General features: G+C 36.9%; 1 protein-coding gene across 1 annotated transcript in view; it reads right to left on the reverse strand.

Annotated features, from left to right (window-relative positions):
- The window catches only part of LOC134602589 (cystine/glutamate transporter-like), a 155707-nt gene that overhangs the window by 88168 nt on the left and 45091 nt on the right, over window positions 1-22448 (reverse strand). The window contains exons 6-7 of the mRNA XM_063447607.1: window positions 21232-21276; window positions 905-1028 (exon numbers count right to left, since the gene is read on the reverse strand). Coding sequence (XP_063303677.1) covers window positions 905-1028; window positions 21232-21276 — 169 coding nt within the window. The remainder of the gene's footprint in view (window positions 1-904; window positions 1029-21231; window positions 21277-22448) is intronic.

Here is a 22448-nt window from a genome sequence, read left to right on the forward strand (position 1 = left end):
TCTATGTGAGTTTCTCAATAGCTGATCCAGTGTCCTGTATAAACAAGGGTGTTTTTACTATGAGGGGATGTAAGATTTTGTCCACAAAAGTGCTGCAATTTTCTGTTAATGACCCTTTTCCCGAGATGATCTGATGTCCAGGGATGTTATATAAGTTTTTATGAATTTTTGGGAGGCAGTACATAGTGGCCATTATCAGTTTGTCTCTCAGCATAAAATTATATTGGTTTTTGGAGATTGTGCCAAAGCTTATTTCAACAAATTACGTAGGGGTTTTATCCTTCTTTATCTTTAAGTTGTTCCATACACATACCTATATATTGGATGCGGTCCATACATATTATGTTGCCCCCTTTGTCAGATGGTTTAATAGTGAGATTTTCATCCATAGTTAATTCATGTAAAGCTTTTTGTTCATGGCCTGATAGATTGTCCCAACTTGTTGTTTGATTTGTAGTGAGGCCTTCAATTTCTTTGCATACTAATTTGTGGGAAAATTTAGTCAGGGAAGGGGTGAATGTACTTTTAACTTTTAAATCAGTTCTTGGTTCAGGGGTATCTTGTTTGTCAAGTAGGGATATCAAATTAAGCAAGTGTTGGTAGTCAGTTGGATCATAGCCTAGATTTATGGTTTCTCTAGATATATGTATTTTTTTTCAAAATATTTAAGCATAATATATATCCGTGAATCTCAGGTCCCATAATTATGCTAAAATAAACATATTGCGCATATTCTATTTTTTGTTTTGGTTAAGAAGCTGGACAATTGCCTCTTAAAAAAGAATTACCTCCAACCAGTAAAATCCCATCAAGCTTTTGTCTTCTTGTTTATAAATGTCTGTAATGAGCATTATATTTCAGCTGTATGGTTCTTTGAATGATTAACTTAACCTTTAATACTCACTACGGCTACAGCTTCAGAGGCCAAAATTTCATCTACAGTCAGGATGGTGTAATAGGAGACATTTGCAAGAAGGTAACATATGGTGATAAGAATCAGAGAAACTATTACTGTTATCGGGATATTCCTAGAAAAAAGAAAAAGAATACACATCCTTTATAACTGTTCCCAAAACAGTTTAGAAAATGTTATGTTTATCTATCACTTTCTGCATTTATTTCTAGTACATTTCAATTTCTAACTTTAAAAAAAAAAACAATTTAGTTTTAAGTAGAATAAATTTATATACACAATTCTTAACCAGCTTTGACTATATGCACATGAATAGGTGGCATGCATTTTTGTTTCATCTTATAGTCTTCTAAGTACTGCACGTTAAAAAGCTGTCACAACATATTAACTCTGCAATAATTGTTGTAACTGGGACTTTTTTTATTTTTAATAATTTTTCTATTTGTTTTTAATAATAAACCAATGTTTCGTGAATAAGCCCATTTTAACAAATTAATTTAGCTGCAGTTCTAAATATTTGTGACCTTTACTGAATTCTACAGAATCCATAACATCACATCCAAGAATGAACAATAGTGGGTAGAGATCAACCTAACCTTTGGCTGAATTTATTACATATTGACCAAAGCATAGCAATATTCACTTGTGTGAATTTCACATTTTATTTTCATAAAATATGAAATTCCCCAAATGTTATACTTTAGCTAACGTGAACAACAAACTCCATTAATAATGACCACATTCAAATCTTAACGGCAATTCTCATATTTACTAAAACCAAGTATGTTCAGAATTTGATCAACCTGAGCAAATCTGCAACAAACTCCTGGATGCATTTGGAGTCAGGGTTAAAATTGATGCTTGAGCATGTAAATGTTATACAAAGTATAGGATTTGAAAGATTCACCAAGCACCAATTTTAAACTGAATAGGGTCTGAATGCATCCAGCAAAATGCACATGGGGCAAATCAAGTTTCTATTCCCCATATTTTCCCTCAAAAGACTTTTTCACTACCCTTTGCTCTCATCACATACCCCTCCATGCTAAACACCTAAAAGCGCCTCTCCCCAGTAGTGAGACTTATCTGGAACTCCGGCCTGGCCACGCCTATTTGTTTTGCTGGGCCAACCGCCATCTCAGTTTTCCCCCACTTCCCGACCAGCCAGGAGAGAGCTAATTGGGGAGGAGGTACAAGAGACTAAGAAGATCAACCACTCCCTGAAAGCCAGGGGGAGCACCCCCTTTTCAGTCCACAGAAGCTCCAGATATTTGACCGGCCAAAGCCAAATTAGCAATGGAACTCTTTTTGGCATGAACTGTGCTAGAGGCCGGTATGACGGTAGTCACCATCACTGGGGATGGAAGACAGACTACGTGTGGGTCCCCAGATTCATCTTGTGTTTTGGTCACCCTGTGCCCAGTATCGGTGCAGGGTATGTTGAATGCATTGATTGTCTATGCCTTTCCCCCTCCCCCTTTTTCCTGTTCTATGGTTTCCCCAGCTGGGCGTTGTGCTATTGTCCGAAGGACACTTCCAGACCACTTTAAACTAGCTGTCCTTTCCCTCCTCAATCTCCCAGCAGCCCTTGCTATTGTCAGGCCCCACCCTTCTAAGTACTATAGTGCTCTATTCACCCAAGTGTATCTAAATGAGGCCATTGGAGGCATAAATATGTGTGCTATGTATATTAAAGATTTTATGTAAGCGAACATTAATTTTTAGTACTAATAAGTGCTGCCATTGGGTAAATGGTAAATAACACTCGGCAAAGCGAGGATTAATTATGTGGCAAGTGGCCAGTGCTTGCTAGCCAGTCACAATACAAACAAAGTAAATAAATAAAAAGACTATTACAATACACCTATTACAATAAGGTAGGTTTAGCACCTCCCTATGCCCCCATCTGCCATACTATGTGTCTAAAACAAGTGAATGGGCAATGGAGGAAAACATAAAAAAAAAAAAAAATGAAGGCTGGACAGATCCCTGGTGGGGAAATAATATTAGAATATTCTGGGAGACGAGAGCCCACCTTGGCCTGAAATACAGTCTCAAATATTATTTCATGCGTCAGCAGAGAGTAAGGATGTATATCTGAAAAAAGTATAATGAGATATAGTCTCAATGGTTCTCCATTACAGTTCATATTTGCAATGTGAATTTAGTCCTTCATTTCTGCTTAAATTGAATAAATAAATTAAACTTTTGTCCCCCAATCACACCCACCATAGTGGCTATTCAATTGAGCGAAATAAATTGACTCCCCAAAGCACTTTAGCTGAAAAGCATTGTGTGAAAAGTGTGTTCTATTTTTCATTTTGCATTTTGCAAGTGTAGATTTCAATATAATTTTACACTTTTATAAATAAACCTTGTTACACCCCCATTGACTTTCAAGCAGACATCAGGTCATTTTACTTCCTGGTATGGCTAGCTCAGTGGAGCTAAACTTAAGAAGCAGCAATTGCTCAGAACACCTGCCTTGCAAAGACTTCTCATTGAGCTGCATTGGAAAGTTTGTGATTTGCCAGCCACAGAAAGTCTGGGTGGGATTAGAAGAAGAAGGTTGCAAAGGCAGCAGACACTTTGTTTTTAGATACACAGTCAATTTAAAAAATGCATAATTAAATGCATGTATGTTTTCATTTGGGGTATATCTAATAAATAGTGACTTTATTTTGTATCTGGGCAGTGGAGTGTCCCTTTGTATTTTATATATGTAAGCATAATTGTTATTGTTTAAAAACTTTAATAAAGAATTATAAATCTTAAATACCCTATGGAGCAGGATCTTAAAAGGTATTAGTTGGTAGTGATCTTTGGAGCAACCCTCAAGTTGTTATGTTTTATTTTAATCTGTCGCGTCTAATGCCTCAAAAAAGATAGTTACTAATTCAACTGACCATGGCTGCTAAAGTTGCAATTTCTAGATATTGGTTAAAACAAGAGATTCCTTTTTGGGCATAGGTATTAAATCAACTTAAATACCAATATTCCATGGAAAATGGTATACATTATGAGAACAATGACTGGTATGAGAAAAGATGGCAACCTTGGCTGGGCTCCTTGATTTAAAACTGAAATTTAGCTTTTTAAAAACAACTTAAACAATATGCTCAGATTATGGTTCTATAAGAACATACAATAATCCTTTGCCTAGCCGCACTTTTCCAAATTCTAGTTACTAACCATTCCTTATTTCTAATAATATTCCCCAGTTGCTGGGGGCAAACTTGGTTCCCATGGCGCTCCCCGTGATCTGTAAATAAAATTTACCATCAAAGTAAAATATTGTATTGCCCTTAAAATTAAATCTTTAAGAGGTGGTTGTATCAATGGATCCTGGTTAATATAAGTAGTGACTGCCAAAACCCTCAAATTGTGTTGAATGATGGTATAAAGTGAAGTGACTTCCAGGGTCACCCAACTATAGTCCTCTTTCCATTCAATCTCTTCCATAGTTTGTAAAATAAATTTGGTTCCCTTAACATACGATGGAGCCTCCTGTGCATACTTTTGGAGGTGGAAATCTATGAACAATGACAAATTAGCTGTAATTAAACTTATGCTGCTAATTATTGAGTGCCCTGGAGGGAAAAGCTAATTTTTGTGAATTCTGGGTAAAAAAATAAAACATAGGTAAAACTGGAGTGTTGTTAAATAAAAATGAATTATTCTTATTGGATATTATGTCATGATCTTTTGCTGTTTTTAAAAGAATTTGCAGCTCTTTGTTGAAAAGGACCGTAGGATCTTTTCCCAGTTCTTTATACGTTACTGTATGCTTTTAAAAAATGTATATCTATGTACATAACTGTCAGGGTTCTCACCGTGACCTCCAGACTGCCAGACGGGGTCACCCCTTTATTGCCCGAAGAGGGATTTGAACCTATGTACTCTGCAATTCTGGACCTGCTCTCTTACCTCTGAGCCATTTCAGGACTTTGGATAACTCCTGTTTATTCTTGAATTGCCTGCAGCACTAGGGGGCTGGACTTCACCTGGCTCAGACCTGTCAGTAACTCTCCAGCTGAATCTGATACCTAATTAACAAGGTATAAGACACTGCCCCTCGCTAAGGGCAGTGTCAGTTCATTGACTCTGGTTAGAGAATTGCTATTCCATGTTCCAGTATTCTCCTGACCTTGGATTGCTATTCGTTTGTACCCTGACCTCTGGCATCCCCTGACCTCGGCTCGCTACTCGTATCTCCTGATTTCTGGCATCCTCTGACCACTGGCTTACCCACGACTATTCTCCTGGATATTCCTTTTCTTTACTGCGACTTCAAGCATTAACCTGCACAGCCCCCGTGCACAGATTCACAGGCCAGGTGAGTTCTTCCTTGACCACCTTGGCCTGTGTTTAATTGCAAGGGTGAGCATATCTCTGCATATTGGACTCCCAGCAAGGTAAGCCTGACAATTACAAGAGCTGTCACCATCAACCATGTTTAAAGGGAATAGCCAAAAGTCAAATGACTAGACTGAGGCGTAATTGTTTAGACACTCAGGATTTTAAAACACAGGCAGGCTCTATTAAAAAATAAATTAATCCAAAAGGGATATAAGAAAAATACTGAAAGAAATCAAAAACATTGAAAAGAGAGATAGAAAGGAGTCTTTTCAAATACTCATAACAAGACTACAAATGTTTTTTTCAAGTTTTAGGAACATCACTGCCCAATAGACCCCCCAGTAGTATATAAAAAGACACAACATTTAAAGAATGTGTTAGCTCAAAGTTATTTTAAAAGAGGGAAAAAGATTTTGAATAAAAGCACAAATAATAAAACAAAAGGGTTCAGAGGATGCTGTAGTTGCAAAGCCTGCTGAACAGTAAAAATAACCACATCCTTAGATTTTGAAAGTACAACTACTGGAGAGAAATTTCAGATCAAATCCAGCATTGATTGCCGTACGGATTTTGTGGTATACTTATTGCAGTGTCCGTGTGGCAAGCAATATGTGGAAGGATCAAAAGAATATTGAAAATCAGGCTAATGGAGCATATCAACAACATCAAGAGGGGGATGACGACCCACTCGGTTCTGCTGCATTGTTTCCAATGCCTCCTTTTCCCTTGGAAAGAGTTTAAGTGTATTTTTATTTATTTTTTTCACTTGAATAACAAACACTAAAGTGATTTATTTTTTATATAGAAGTTTGGTAATTATTACACAAAGTATACAAAGTAAGAAAGATAATATACAATAATCACGACTATAGAGATATAAGAATATAAGTCCACAATATTTTATCATGGATAAGATTGAGTACAGGATAATAAGGATTATGTGAAATCACGTAAAAAAAAGTCACTATTTGAATAATAATGGTATATTCACTGATGATTTAAGGAATTGGGAATAGATAGGAAATAGTTTGATGAAAGCTTAAACTGGGCCCATGGCCTCATGAAATTTGTAGTATGGTTGTGGTATATTATATTTTTGGGCATATATATATATATATATATATATATATATATATATATATATATATATATATATATATATATATATATTTTTTTTATTTCTCATCTGGTAAAGAGGAAAGAGACATGTTTTAACTTTTGATATATAAATGTTTCTGTTAGTCCTGATCTTAGCCCTTAAGTCCCGCTTGGAGATCCTAAATGAGATCTCAGCTAGTAACATTATGAGAAATAATGTTAAGAGTCACACCAACGGAGGAATGTTTTCTCTTGTAGGTGTGGATAAGAATGGATGGAAATACTCCTATTATTATAGGAATTTCAGTTGTTGGATGAATGGTGTATGGCTGTATCCCGTAAAGGGGGAGGGAACGGGGAGGAGAGGGAGATGGAAATAGGGAATTATTCTGACATGCTAAAATAACTAAACTGGCTGTCGCTGGAATCCAGACGCACCCTTCATCTTTCCAGCCTTGTGTTTAAGAGCTTTTCTGGGAAACTCCCACCCTACCTGAACACAATGCTTTCCCCAGCTGTTCCCACTTCCTATAACTTCCGATCCAGTACCAACACTTTACTTAGTCTACCTCAATACAAAAAGAAAGCAGCCCGATCCTCCTTCTCCTACAGAGCACCGCAATTGTGGAACGACCTCCCGCACAATTTAAAATCTTCCCTAAGCCTAAAGTCCTTTAAGAGATCCCTCTCTACATACCTCAAAACAGAATGCACCTGTCATGGTTGATTACATATTTCCTACCTGTTCTATGTTAAATTTTGTATATATTGTGTATTAATATTGTTTTTGTATTTTATTGTACCCTAATTGTAACAATGCAATGATTTGTGGACCCAGGACATACTTGAAAACAAGAGAAATCTCAATGTATCTTTCCTGGTAAAATATTTTATAAATAAATAAATAATTCTGAAGTGCATATCCATGAATATTCAGGGACTAAATACCCCTTATAAAAGAAAACTCTTACTAGAATTACTTAAAAAAAGAACAGATAGAAATAGCTATGATTCAGGAGTCGCATTGGAAAAGGGAGGATAAAATAAGATGGAGATATGAACAATATGCAGAGGTTATACACACATCTTTAGAAGGGGAAAAAAGAAAGGAGTAGCTATTATTTTTTCTAATAAGATCAAAAAAGAAATTATACACTTAGAATTGGATGAGGAAGGTAGATATATAATTTTAGTGAGTAAAATAGAATCAATAATATATACTATTGTAAATGTATATCTGCCTAACAACATCTTGCCTACAAAATATCTTTAAAAAATAATGGATAAAGTTGATAAAGTAAAAATGGGGATCCTAATAATTACAGGGATTTTAATTGTAAGTATATGGGAGAGTTGGCCAGAGAAAAGTAGGTCTTATAGGACAGAACAGGGGTTAACCCTAAATGATGAAGAAAAAAGAAGAGAACAGAGTCTGTCCACACGTGTATGCATACATACACAAATATCAAAGCAACAGTAGAAAAGAATAATAAACTTTATTAATGTAACACAAAAACTGAACTATGTACAAAGGGGGAAGGGGAGGGAGAGAGAGGGAGATGTCCGATGCAAAAGCACCTGGGTAGTTAAAAATAGTTTCCTCAAATAAGGAGACCGCTAGCTAGGGTACTGCAGTAAAAGCAGGAACCACTGTTGAGAGAGGTAACAAACCGCTCAAAATGAGGTCTAAGGTACAATAAATACTAGCCGAGCACAAGAGAGAATGATAAACTGTATCTAAGCAAGGTTTATACTCATGGTGCCCGGCTAGAAGTAACCACTTAAAAACTCCTCGGTGTAGTGTAAATCTTACTGAGTGATACAGACGTGATAGTATGTGACTGAGCGGGGTGAGCACCTATAGCAAGGACCGCTGCAACAAGTGGTATTTACCCACTTAAAATGTGCTCATCGGTACAATGAATTCTTGCCGAGAGAGAGAGTATATAGGCTGTGTCAAAGGTGTATGCCCACTCCAAAATAGCTTCTCGGTGCAATAGATTCTTGCCGAGAGAGAGAAAGTAACCTCTATCGAAGTGAAGCATACACTAATGGAGCCTGGCTGTAGGTGCGCCTGAATCTCCTCGGTACACTGTAACTCTTACCGAGTGAGATAAATAGTAGTGGTACAGGATCACTGAGAGAATATAGTAATAGTAAATAATATGTGTCAAAACGCAATAGCTACAGATATCACCAAGGTCCTCCTCGGAGCAATATGATCCTTGCTGGGAGAGAGAGGGGAGAATGATGTAAATCTGGGCTGAGCGGATAACACAGTGATTAACATGTAACTACAAGGGATACAGTAACATAGTAGTATCAAATGTCACACTCAGTTAGATGGAAATAATTTGTTAATATATATACCTTAGGGCTATTGCCCAAAAAAAATTAGCAAAGTGACGAGGATCGCTCTGCAGCGAAGAGTATGTCCATTTACACACAAAAAATAGTCACCATGCTGATTAAGCCGTATAATGAGCCTATAACCTTCTAGCGAATAGAGTGGGGTTAGGGCTGAGGTGTCATATATGGCTGTACGGTGGCAGATAATGTGATAGAGGACCAAGATCACTCCTCGTCGTGTGGTGTACAGTGAGGTGTACCCTCCGGTAGTAGAAGAAAAGAATGGTACCTTCTTGGGTACCAGGTATAGTAAAGAGGAGTAGAGGGAGGATAAGGGTGAGGTGTATCCTAAGTATCTTAGTGGAGTACCACGTAGGTAAATTCAATAATGGAGTGCCTAGAATTTTCAGTAGTACCCATAAAGTACTCTACAGTCACTTGTGACGTGCCTCGGTCGGCGACGAGGTACTGTGAGTAAATGCTAGCGTGTAGAGGATCGGGTATTAGTTTGTCCGATCACAGTATCTAGAGGTAAGTGTTAAATAGCACAAGCCCAATTGTTGTAGTAGTGGGGCGGATAGTCCAGACACCCAGAGTAGGTGTCAGTCGGTAAGGTTGGGTAGGATCTCTCCAATGTCTTGCCCGACGCGCGTTTCGCCTGTGTGAATACCAGGCTCGTCAGGGGAGACCTTGCTTAGATACAGTTTATCATTCTCTCTTGTGCTCGGCTAGTATTTATTGTACCTTAGACCTTATTTTGAGCGGTTTGTTACCTCTCTCAACAGTGGTTCCTGCTTTTACTGCAGTACCCTAGCTAGCGGTCTCCTTATTTGAGGAAACTATTTTTAACTACCCAGGTGCTTTTGCATCGGACATCTCCCTCTCTCTCCCTCCCCTTCCCCCTTTGTACATAGTTCAGTTTTTGTGTTACATTAATAAAGTTTATTATTCTTTTCTACTGTTGCTTTGATATTTGTGTATGTATGCATACACGTGTGGACAGACTCTGTTCTCGGGATTTTAATTGTGTCCCAGATATTTCAGTAGACGAAAAAAAATTAAGGATAATAAAAAAATAAATAGACAAAGAAACAATCAAAAATTCTGGGAAATATATATTATGAGAGAGAGTGGTCTTATGGATATCTGGCGTGTTTTTTACCCCATGGAAAGAGAATATACTCATCTCTCTAGAGTTCACCAGTCTCTTTCTAGAATAGATCTGGTCTTAGGAGAGAATTCTTCAGTGGAACAGATTAAAAAAATAGAAATAGTTGAAAATCCATGGGTGGATCATAGTTATAACATATTTAGCTTAAAGTACAAAAAATAAATAAACCCTTTAACACCTGGCGACTGGATGATAATATAATCTTAAAGAGTAAACATCAAAATTAAATAGGAAAACGTATTGAGTTGTATTTCAAGGAAAATGAAACAGAAGGTATGTCATATTCAGTGATCTGGTGTGCCTTCAATGCTGTTGTAAGAGGCTATCTGATAAAACTCAAAAGTAGATTGAATAGGGAAAGGGGTGCAACTAGAGAAGAACTCTATATTCAATACTATGGAATATATGAAAAATCTCCTTACTAACGAAACAATATTACAACTAAAAGACATTAAAGAAAAAATTAACAAAATAGAAACAGAAAGAATTAACAGAAATCTAGAAAAAAAATGAAAGTAAACTATTATCATGATAATAACAAAATCAAAACTAACCCCTTCAGGACGGGTGACAGACGAGGTCCGTCATCCTGGGGATACCCTTAACGACGGGTGACGGACCTCGTCCGTCACGCGGTAAAATTAACCCCAGATCGCGGCGATCGCGGGGTTAATGGTGCCTCGGTCTGCCTCTGTATTAGAGGCAGACCGGGAGCACCGGATCTGGCTGTCCCAGCACATGTGCCCGCTCTGACAGCATGTCAGAGCGAGCACATGTGCTCAGTATACTCACCTTCCGCCTCCTTGCACTTCTGGGTTCACTGTGAAGTGCAGGGAGACGGATCAGTGCTGATCCTGCCCCCTGTGTAAAAAAAAAGAAAGTTTTAATAAAATCCCACACCCCTTTACCCATTTTAATAAACAATTAACCCCTTCCCTGCCAATTGATCACTGACTAAAGTGATCAATTGGCAGGGATTACATTTTACGGTCATTTGATTTTTTTTTAACCCCTGAGGGTTAATTCTTTTTTTTTTTTAACCCTCAGGGGTTACATTTATTTTATTAATTAATTTAAATATTTTAAAATTATATATTTAGCTAACTGGTGTGTGTGGAAGTTAGTGGGGAATTTGGGGATTTGGAGTTAGGCTAACTAGGGGTTAACGTTAAAAAAAGTTTTAAAATAAGCTTTAAAAAGTAAAAAATTACTTTTTAGAAAAGTTTTAATAACGTTTAAGTAAAAAATAAAAAAGACACCCCCCTTTACCCAGTCCAAATAAAAATTAACCCCTTGCCTGCCAGTCGATCACTGACTACAGTGATCAAAATACAGATCACAGTATTATACTGTGATCTAATTTGATTTAGCCCTGACGATTAACTTTTATTTATTTATTAACTCTCAGGGGTTCAATTTATTTAATTAATTTAAATATTTTATAATTATATATTTTGCTAGCTGGGGTGGGTGGGAGTTATGGGAAAATGGGGAATTTACGGTTAGTGCTGCTTACTGCTAGTTAGGGGTTAACGGTTAAAAAAAAAGCTTAGAAAAATGTTAAATCTGTAAAAAAACTTCACAAAATATTGCCAAAGGCATACAATGGGGGTGTAATTTTACTCAGAAGACTTAGCTGAGCATAATTTGGGGGGTTTGAACTTAGTGGCACATATGAAATATACAAAAGGCCCAGCAAAAATGTAATCCGTATGTAAAAAATGCCCAAAATATTTTTTTACCACATACTTTGGCATATATTGGTGAACAAATGGGGGCATGTTAAGGCACAATATGCACCATATGAGATACCCTGGAGTGTCTACTTTTACAAATGGTAGGCCTTTGTGGGTTATTTTGAACAGTCAAACTGTTATAATACCCCAAATGGAAGCATTGGCTCATTAAATCCGTCTCTCAAAATTCGACTGTGAATACTGAAAAGGACAGGTCTCATATATGGCACTGTAGCTTCACGAAATAGTGCCAAAGACATACAATGGGGGTGTCATTTTGCTCAGAAGATGTAACTGAACACAAAATAAAACTTTGTACAGGAATAGCAAATACCAACTTTACAAAATACACATGAGAAGTTCTTTGTTATAAGTTTGTGTGCCAAACTCCAATATTTAGCAGAGGTTGGCGGTGAAATGGCTATGTAGAAAGTGTAAAAACCACCTTAGGTAAATAGCCTGTGATGTCTACTTTATATAAATATATACTTTTGTGTGGCAATTTTGTTTTCTTTTATGGCTATTAAGCTTACAAGACAAACATACTAAATTCTAAAATTGCTCCACATTAAAAGTTTATTTTACTCCTTGTGCTTTGTGACCTGTAACTACCAAAAAAAACTTAAAATCCCAGACACATTATATATTCTGTAAATCAGAACAACTAAATGAATTTATTTTTAATTGCTTTCTTTAACCTGCACTAATTATGCACACATTATTATTGCAAAAACTTTAAAAAAAAATCAAGATTTTTAATTTCATAGAAGCGTTGGAGAACCTATCAAACAACACAGAAATATGCATTAAACCGGCGGATAAGGGGGGAGGAATTGTGATCATGACCAAAGAAAATTATTTAAACGAAGCATACAGACTATTAGGAGATGAGGAGACCTACGAAAAGCTACCCAAGGACCCATTGGAAAAGATACAAAGAGCATTGAAAAATATGCTTGTGCGAGCTGAAGAGGTGGGAATCCTAAAAATGTCAGAGTACAAATTCCTGGACATGAATTTTCCGAAAACTCCAACATTTTACTTTTTACCAAAGATACATAAAAACCTGAGAACACCACCAGGTAGACCTATTATTTCTGGTATTAATTCCATCACTTCAAATCTGTCTCAGTATATTGACCATTTCCTGCAATCATATGTATTTGGAGTGAAATCACATCTAAAAGACACAACACAGATGATTCGAGAACTGGCCTCTGTGGTATGGAAGGAGAACTTCATTCTGGTATCTATGGATGTAACATCACTGTACACCATAATCGAACATGAATTAGGCTGCAACTCAGTAAGGAACACTCTGAGAAGGATTGGAGACCTAGAAGAGTCTCAGATTGCGTTCATTATCGAAGGCATTGAATTTATACTCAAGAACAACTACTTTCTTTTTGAAGGCCAATTTTACTTACAGAAGAGAGGGACTGCAATGGGGACAAAATTTGCTCCCAGTTTTGCAAACATATTCATGGGTGAATGGGAAAACAACTACATCTGGAACACCCATTCATGGAACAAGAACATCTATAGTTACAAGAGATATATTGATGACATCTTTCTTATATGGGAAGGGAATATAGAAGAACTGCATACATTTCTTGTATACATCAACAACAATACCTGGGGAGTAGCACTCAATACAACCCACAGCACCACATCTTTGGATTTCCTCGACCTTACCATCTATATTGAGACAGGTACCTTGAAAACAAAGACACACTTCAAGGATGTTGACGTTAACAGTTTCATCTTAAAAGAAAGTTGCCATCTTCCAGCATGGCTGAAAAATGTACCATATAACGAATTTAGAAGATTAAGGCGTAACTGTACAGACCAACAAGTATACACAGAACAGGCAGAGAAAATAAAAGATAATTTTTTGGCTAAAAACTATGACCCCAAGGAAGTAGAACATGCATTATTGAGAGTGAAAGATCTAGAACGCAGTAACCTGCTAAGAGAAAAAGGAAAGAATGACAGAGTAACATCACAACAAAACAGTTCTTTTCCATCCATCATTCTAGACTACAGCAAAGAGAATATACAACTCAAAAATGATGAAACACTGGCATTTGCTCAAAAGAGATAGCTTATTGACCGGTACCATACCGGAAAAACCTAGGATAATATTTAGAGGAGTTAGGAACCTTAAAAATAAACTGACAAACAATCACTTAAAAGCAACCAAGAAGGAAGAAACAAGAATGAAAAAGAAAGGCTTCTTCTATTGCAATGAGTGTATTGCTTGCAAAACCAGCAAAAATACCTCAATGAAAGGAGTGCATGAAATTTCTAACAGAAAAATTAACAATCGTTGTGAAGTATTTAAAATTCGGGACTTCATTACGTGTCAAAGTGTGAACATAATCTACGTACTGGAATGCCCATGTGGACTCCAGTATGTGGGTAGAACAAAAAGACAACTATACATAAGAATTAGAGAGCACATGTTAAATATCAAAAATAAATTTATGCAGCATACGGTATCAGCGCATTTTGCACAGTACCATGGAGCTGATATGAGCCTTTTGAGCTTCAAAGCCATATGTAAAGTAAAGAAACACTGGAGAGGTGGAGACCATACGAAACAGCTATGGATACAAGAGATGAAATGGATATACAATTTAAATACACTACAACCAAATGGCTTGAATGCAAAATTCGAACTATGCCACTTTTTAGGATGAAAAGGGATGGAGAAACTTATCCCTTCCTAGAGAGCAGCATTTAAGTAATTGATTTATAACCTTATCAATCTCAATTCACATCAATAATACTAGTGTCCCTTAGGAAGAATTCTCCATATATAGTACTATATAACCATAAGGTCTAACACCGTATCTATCCCCTCTCATGCTATGTATTCTTTGTACACATAATGGCACAGCTCTATCTATCTGCCATGATCTCCAGCCTGACAAGCTGTTATATCCCCTATGTGATAAGTGATTTCACTTTATAACTTCAGCTTGCAACACAAACCGTTAATATGTATATACCTTTAAATTGGATCATATAAAATGTAGACTTTTAATTGTATTTACTACACTCTCTTTTTTCGTAAGTACTATTGTATAGTTGGTTATTTTTTAGATTTCTTATAAATCCTTTTGCGCTCTACTTTTGACAATTAATACCATCAATTTAAAAAAGTGCTATACCTGCATAGGTTAAACTTTACAATCAGGAGAGTATTCAATGCAAATCATTAAATTACAAACATTATTTTAATACATTTAACTTTGAATGTATTATCATTATTTTTAGGGAGTATTGATAATAAATACTGTGTAAATATATGATTGTATATTATGGTAAAAATGCCCCATGCATTATGTTTATAGAACGACAGTTAAATGAATGACAGTTACGTTTAAAATTTGTATCCAGCGGGAGTAACCATGGTTACACATGGTAACAAAAATGTAACATTATGTGCACGATTATAAATAAGAACTCGAAAATATCTGTTATATCAGTAACATTGTACCATTAATGACTGTTATGGAATTCTAAAAGTTTGAAACATTATTCATTACTAAGTGCAAAACGAAAAGCAGACACCGCTATAAAAGCGGCAACTATCTGAAAGTCCGCATCCATTGATAAAGCCGTCGGAACGGAGAAACGCGTTTAGAAGGACTCAACCCTCATCACAGAAAGCCAGCGCCTGGGGAGCATTTACCTTTATTGGAACCAGCAATACTAACATCTGAACTGCTGATTTCGGGACGCCGAGAACAATATAAGGTCTGCACCCAGTATGCACTTTCTGAAATGATTTATAGGCATAATAACGAAGCCTCAGTATTATTTACTTGAAGATATCTGGAATTTGTTTTAATTTCGATTTTAATTTATTGTGAATCTTTTTATATACTGACACTTAGCTTTGAGCTAAGAATCTAATAAAGCCAGTCTAATTTTTAAACATATACGGATTGCTTTTTTGTATTGAAGCAGGAAGCTACTAACTTACCTTTTCCTTTGTATTTTTATATATTTCGGTCATGGAGTGACACTATCAAAGAAAACACCCGGAATAAAGGGACTTGCACAGACCATTATTGGACTTTATTACGGTACTTAGTCTGTTGCATTTATTATATGAGATATTCAATTAATTTTTATTTGTGTTTTTGCTGCTGAGTATCATATATCACTGTTTAAGTATTCTACAGTGACAGTTTAGGTGAAAGTATCAGAATAATTTTTAGAGGTAAAGGGTATACTTTTTTCTATTAGTTTATATTCAACTTAATAGGTCGTTAGGTTCCCTATTGCAAATACCCTCCTCTTTATGAAATACAATTAATCAGCGCTCCACTTTCTGAATATTTCTTACTTTTGCAAATGGTATGCCATCAAGGGGGTAATTCTCATTCTTGGGCTACCATACGGTCTCAAAGGCAACATTACCAAACTGGCAAATTTCAATGTGAAAAAAACATGAAATGCAAGCCTTATATTTGACTCTCTAACTAACCAAAACACCATAAAACCTGTACATGAGGGGGTATTGTTATACTTGGGAGACTTCACTGAACACAAACATAAGTGTTTGAAAACAGTAAAACATATTACAACAATAATATCATCAGTAAAAGTGACATTCATGTGTGAAAAATGCAAAAAAGTCTAAATTTTACTGAACATAACATCATTGTAATACAATTTATCATTTTGAATCACTAATATTTGTGTTCAGTGAAGTCTCCCGAGTAAAACAGTACCCCCATGTACAGATTTTATGGTATCTTGAAAAGTTACAGGGTTAAATATAGTGCTTGCGAATTAAATTCTCTGCACTTTCTGCCTGGGTTGTCAGGCACGTCAATCAAATTTTAATTAAATCACATAATTATGTTAAAAGATTACTTAAATATATACGTAGAATTTTAATATATATATATATATATATATATATATATATATATATACATATATATGTATTTAAATTCTACGTGTATACTTATGTAATCATTTATGTCATTATATAGATATAGATATAGATATAAATATATATATATATATATTTGTGGTATAATTATACGTGTATATATATATATATATATATATATATATGTGTAACTTCTAAGTGTATTTTAATACTAATATATGTACTTATATTAATATTAAAATACACTACGTATGACGTTACATATATATGATGTACAAAAATATTGTTAAACATGTAAAATAAATTAAGTGTGTGTGTGTATGTGTATATATATATATATATATATATATATATATATATATATATATATATACACTTAATTTATTTTTCATGTTTAACAATCTTTTTATTTACACTACCCACCAGCTGGGTGACTGTCTGACAGCCCAGACAGTCCCTCTGCTGGCAGATCCACAGCCAGCTATAGGGGGCCATGTGATCGCTCTTTTAAAGCGATCACATGCCCCCCGGGTGCCTGATTTGCCAGGGGAGGGCTGCTTGGGCTGTTAGGCAATCCTCCCGAAAAGGATCGCGGTGGAGGTAAGTTTCTCCTGGCTCCTGGAGTAGAAAGCCATTACGGCGTTGTATGCCACCGCAACGGCTTTAAAGCTCATTATAATGGGGACGGCATAGAAGGACCACTATAGTGCCTGGAAAACAAACGTGTTTTCCTGGCTCTATAGGGTCTTTGGGTCCCCCCCACCATCAGTGTCCTCCCCCATCCTCTGGGTCCCCATCCACCGAATGCGCATGCATGGCAAGAGCCATGCGTGCATTCAATCAGTCCATAGGAAAGCATTTCTCAATGCTTTCCTATGGACATTGGTGTCTTCTCACTGTGATTTTCACCGTGAGAAGAGCGGAAGCCCCTCTAGCGGCTGTCAATGAGACAGCCACTAGAGGCTGGATTAACCCTATTGTAAACATATAAGTTTCTCTGAAATTGCTATGTTTACAGCTGCAGGGTTAACCCTAGAGGGACCTGGCACCCAGACCACTTCATTGAGCTGATGTGGTCTAGGTGCCTATAGTGGTCCTTTAAGGGGTTATGATTTATATAACTTGACATTCAATCATATTCCCATATGAGTGTCATTGGGGGCTCTGGTTAACAAAACATCAGGTCATTCTATTTGTTCATTTTTTGGATTATATAGGTGTACACATTGTGTTTAAATATGTTATGTTGTCCTCCTCTCTTGAATATATATTCATTATAGCTGTTTAGGAATATCCCTATAGCTAATAGAACATTTTCCTCTTTACACTGAGTGTGAGGCCTTTCATAGTGACGCTGGAACGCAACAAGTCGAAATTGTGCAATCACGAGATCGCAGAAGTAATCCATTGTCGGTGAAACGCATTCAAGATGGCGCTGGAACGCATATCTGTGTTCAGTGAAATGAATTATATTTCATATTACGAACAGCTGAAATTGGAAGGGGGAGTTAAGGAAGACAGAGTGGAGGAATTCCATCCAGTGAAATGAAGAATATGAAAAAACACCCACTGGGCCACCAGTGGACTTTGGGGGTTAGCCCTATATAAGGACAGGGGAGGGTAAGGTTTGTTATGCTTTTTTCTGGCACTATTGCACTTTGATTTCACTGTATTATGACACTGAAGAAGTCCGCTTAGGTGGAAGAAACGTGTTGGACTTAATTTTACTCTTTTTTTATTTTATGTTTGTTGTTTTTTTTCTGTACAATAAACACAAGTGCTTTTACTAAAGTGACCTCCTACCTTACTGCTGAGCCCCCGGATGTACCGCTGGTGTGAAGGAGATGAGGAAGGTTTTAGCCCCCCCAGCCTGAATCAGGGGAGACACCCAAGGCACAAACCTTCATAACATCTTGTGAGTGTACATCTACAGCACACAATGAATTTATGCTTTGAGGTACTTTAACATGTGCTATCTGTTTATCCCTACTTTAGATGCATAGCTGTATCTAAAATCTATTTATCTATCCATTTTGCTGTTAAGAGGGGTGGTCAATTGGGAAACCACCTGGCAAGCTGCATCAGTTATATAAAAGCTAAGTACTACTGTGTGTGGTGTGTCACATATTTGGTTTGGGTGGCTCAGAGGTGGGGTACACACTAAAAGGAACTTTTGTGATTATATATTGGTGTCTTTCATTAGTCTTACTTTTGGACTTATCATTCCTCATTAGTGATGTCCTGAACTGTTCGCCAGGAACCGTTCGCCAGCGAACATAGCTTGTTCGTGGCGAACGCGGCGGGCGAACATATGCGCTGTTCCGTCCCCCCTATTCGTCATCATTGAGTAAACTTTGACCCTGTACCTCACAGTCAGCAGACACATTCCAGCCAATCAGCAGCAGACCCTCCCTCCCAGACCCTCCCACCTCCATGATTAATAGGGGCGGACCGACCATCGCATATGTTCGTACGCCGCGAACAAGCTATGTTTGCCGGCGAACGGTTCCCGGCGAACAGTTCGGGACATCACTATTCCTCATATTTTCTGATACTGATTACTGCTATACCGTGTTTGCATGATTCAATCTTGTTTTGTACTTGATGCATTTCGACAAGAATAGTTGCTTAGCTGCAATCTTAGCGAGACCATCTTCTAATGCAATTCTCAAATGAACACTCGAAGAGGTTAATTTCAATTTAAAATCTGAATGACCAAACAAATTTAATCAACTTAAAACTAAGCTGTTATAATTTTCTTCTATTTTTGGACTTTGCATCTGCTGAAAATGCTTGTTTTAACTTTGAGTTAATGAAGAGCGGAGGATGGATTAAAAGGTGCTGATTGTTATTAGATGTTTTGTTTTTTGATAAACTTTTTAGAATATGGAGAAATGCGCAGGAAGGAATATCAAGATTATAATATGTGTGACCTGAAGTTCCTAGTAATAGAGAACCATATATTATATATGGCCAGGTGTTAAGACCACCACTGAAATAAGATTTTTTTTCCTTGAATTTGTTAAGATTTGCCTTCTTAATCCCATGTCCTATTCAACCGTAAACATTTTGAAACATGTATTTGAAAAATTCTTCCGCTACGCATTAACAGCGTTAGAAGACCAGAAAGTATGCAGGCCTGTCTTTTAATTTGTCCAGGATCTGACAAATGAAAATCCAATAGGTGATGTCAAAAATGAAGCTTGTCTGATGGGTCTATGGCTGCCCACAATTCTTGACATTATTAGTTGATCAGCATAGACTGTAAGCTCGTTTGAGCAGGGACCGCTTCAACCTTTTGTTCCTGTAAGTTTTTGTAATTGTGTCATTTCTGTTAAATCTCTCCCTTTGATACTATTGTAAAGCGCTACTGAATATGCTGGCTCTATATAAATACCAGTAATAATAATAATATCATCGAGCATCTCCAGCCAGCGATCAAGGCGACAGGCGAAAACTGCAAAGAAATCTGAACAGGCACATGTTTTTTCTAACACAAACTTATCATTAATCCTTATCATGACAATAAATTAGATTGTATGTTATTGCTACAACAACTGGGGAGTGCTGACCCATGACCCAGTTGCCTCTAAGCATCAGCATCTACTGGTCTGAACTGGAGTGAGTACTCTGCCCTGTGTGTAAATGCACAAGCTAACCTTTCTTAAACAAATATAACCTGCAAATATTTGCATGTTCTATGCTCTATGGGAAGGATTTCAAGATTTGTTAGACAATAAGATGAAAGCTTGATCACTGGTGTGGTAATATTTAGTTTGTAAAAAAAGTGTTGGCCTTTGAACCCTATAAGTAACTACAGCTTTTGTATTCTAAGATCCTCAGCAACCCGTTGGTGAACATAGTGGGACCTTCGGATGAATAACAGGAGATCAAACAATCCTCAAGCCTGTACCATAAAGATAATTATAATACGATAGTATATAGTAAAGACGCTTTTCTGTGGTATAAATGCCCATTATTGAATGGTACAAGTACTCTATAGCCATTTGTTACATTATTATGTATGTCTACTTGTTAATTTAAACAGTGTAGAAACTTACTCGTCTCCATTTATAATTTGGCTGCAAACAAATATATAAAGCAGACATGGTGAAGAGGTTTTGTCGTTATTTGACCAAGAGCAGCATCATAGCCAATTTGGAATAAGAGTTCCCAGCTGGCTTATACCAATTTTGTGCAAATTTGGATGCACAGACACTTGTTCCTTTTCATAGAGCAGTCAGCTGGCACTCTTGCATTAGTAGTATCAACATTTATTAGTTATACAAGGGTACTTTGGTTTTAAATTCAAATGTATATTGAACACATTTTAATCAGTGTTTTTTTTTAAACATTTTTATTTAATTCACTAAATTCTGGTATAAATAAGCCATTTTCTTGCCAGAATTTACATTTCTCTTGCATCCAGAATTCCTGTATTAGTCAATACCCCTTTACATTTATCCTGCATATTTAGATGCATAATAGTCTAGCAACACTTGTGTTTTAAAAGCAAATCTTAAATATTCTTAAAAAATACTCTCATTATTAAAGGAATTAAAGCAGCATTTAGGTGACTGTTTCCTGAAGCATCAAACTTCCATAACTAGTATGCATCACAGTATTTGTTTGCTTACAGCACTTTTAAAAGTTACTTGCAACAGTTACAATTACATTAGGGTTGACTTACCTTTCTGGATTTATCATTTCTTCTGTTACAAAATTTATATAAAACCTGCAGATAAAATATAAAATGATTAATATTATAATGGAATGTGTAAGTAAGATATAAACATTAGCCTGATAACCAAATACAAGATCTGTAGACAAAGAAACAGTTTCCTCCCTCTGTGCCACCCATGTCGTCTCCTAAGCCCACCTTCTCTGACATCAGTCCCCCTTAAGAAAGGGTGAGTTATGTTATTGGAGAAGGCGTTGAATCAGAGGTGAGTTTTATCTATTTTCTTTTTTTTTGACGGGGTAGGGGACAGGATATGAAGGGTTATTCTGAGCAAAAACAGTATGAGTGCATGCCTCCCAACAGACCTGATTTTGCTGCAACAGTCCTGATTTTTGGGTCTTGTCCCGCCTTAGTCCCCTGGTGTCCCACAATCATAGCATGAGCACCTCATAAGATGCTCTTGTGCTATGTTTAAGGCACAAAGACCAAGCAAGGAGCACTGAAACCATGCTCCCTGCAGGATTTGTCCTCAGTGGGCTGGTTAAAATCATTGGCAGATAGCCTGTGTGTATTCACAGGTGGTTGTCTTTTTTTTTCCCCCCAGACCTGTTTATTGAGGAAATCATACATACCAAGCAGTATACGGAGGATACAACTGTTAAGACACTCACAGCTTAAATGGATGAAACCGCCGCTTAGTTTATCTTGCCCCTTTCAGAGACACAGGCTCTATTGCAGTAGACCGCTAAACTCCCGAACGGAGTGAAAGAGAATGCAGTAAATCCACGAACAAAGATTCAGCCGAACTCCTTCCACGGCTAAAACAGGCGAAATAAATACTTCCAAGTAGCAATCACCCCCAAACATGAGACCAAGCTCCGTCTTGAGGGTAAAACAGGAATCTGATTTAATGAGGGCTACCTGCCCAGTATTTATGCAGGTCTCCCACCTGGTGGACACTCTCCTAGGGGACCAGATGGAAGACTGGGACACATAATGTACAGTAGCCAATCACAGTGGTTCGGGTATAAACCCTCCCCTTTATACAAGTAAATCCCTCCTCTCTATCCCGGAGATAATTGGGAAGAAATCCAATTATCTCCAGGGATAGAGGCAAACCGCCATCTTACATGGTACATTAAAAACACATAAAAATATATAACTGGAGAAATACCGAATACATTGGATTCGTGTAACGTATCCCCAGATAGCCTGGATCTGAGCTC

The sequence above is a fragment of the Pelobates fuscus genome, chromosome 3 (genome assembly GCF_036172605.1).
Source record: "Pelobates fuscus isolate aPelFus1 chromosome 3, aPelFus1.pri, whole genome shotgun sequence".
NCBI lineage: Eukaryota > Metazoa > Chordata > Amphibia > Anura > Pelobatidae > Pelobates > Pelobates fuscus.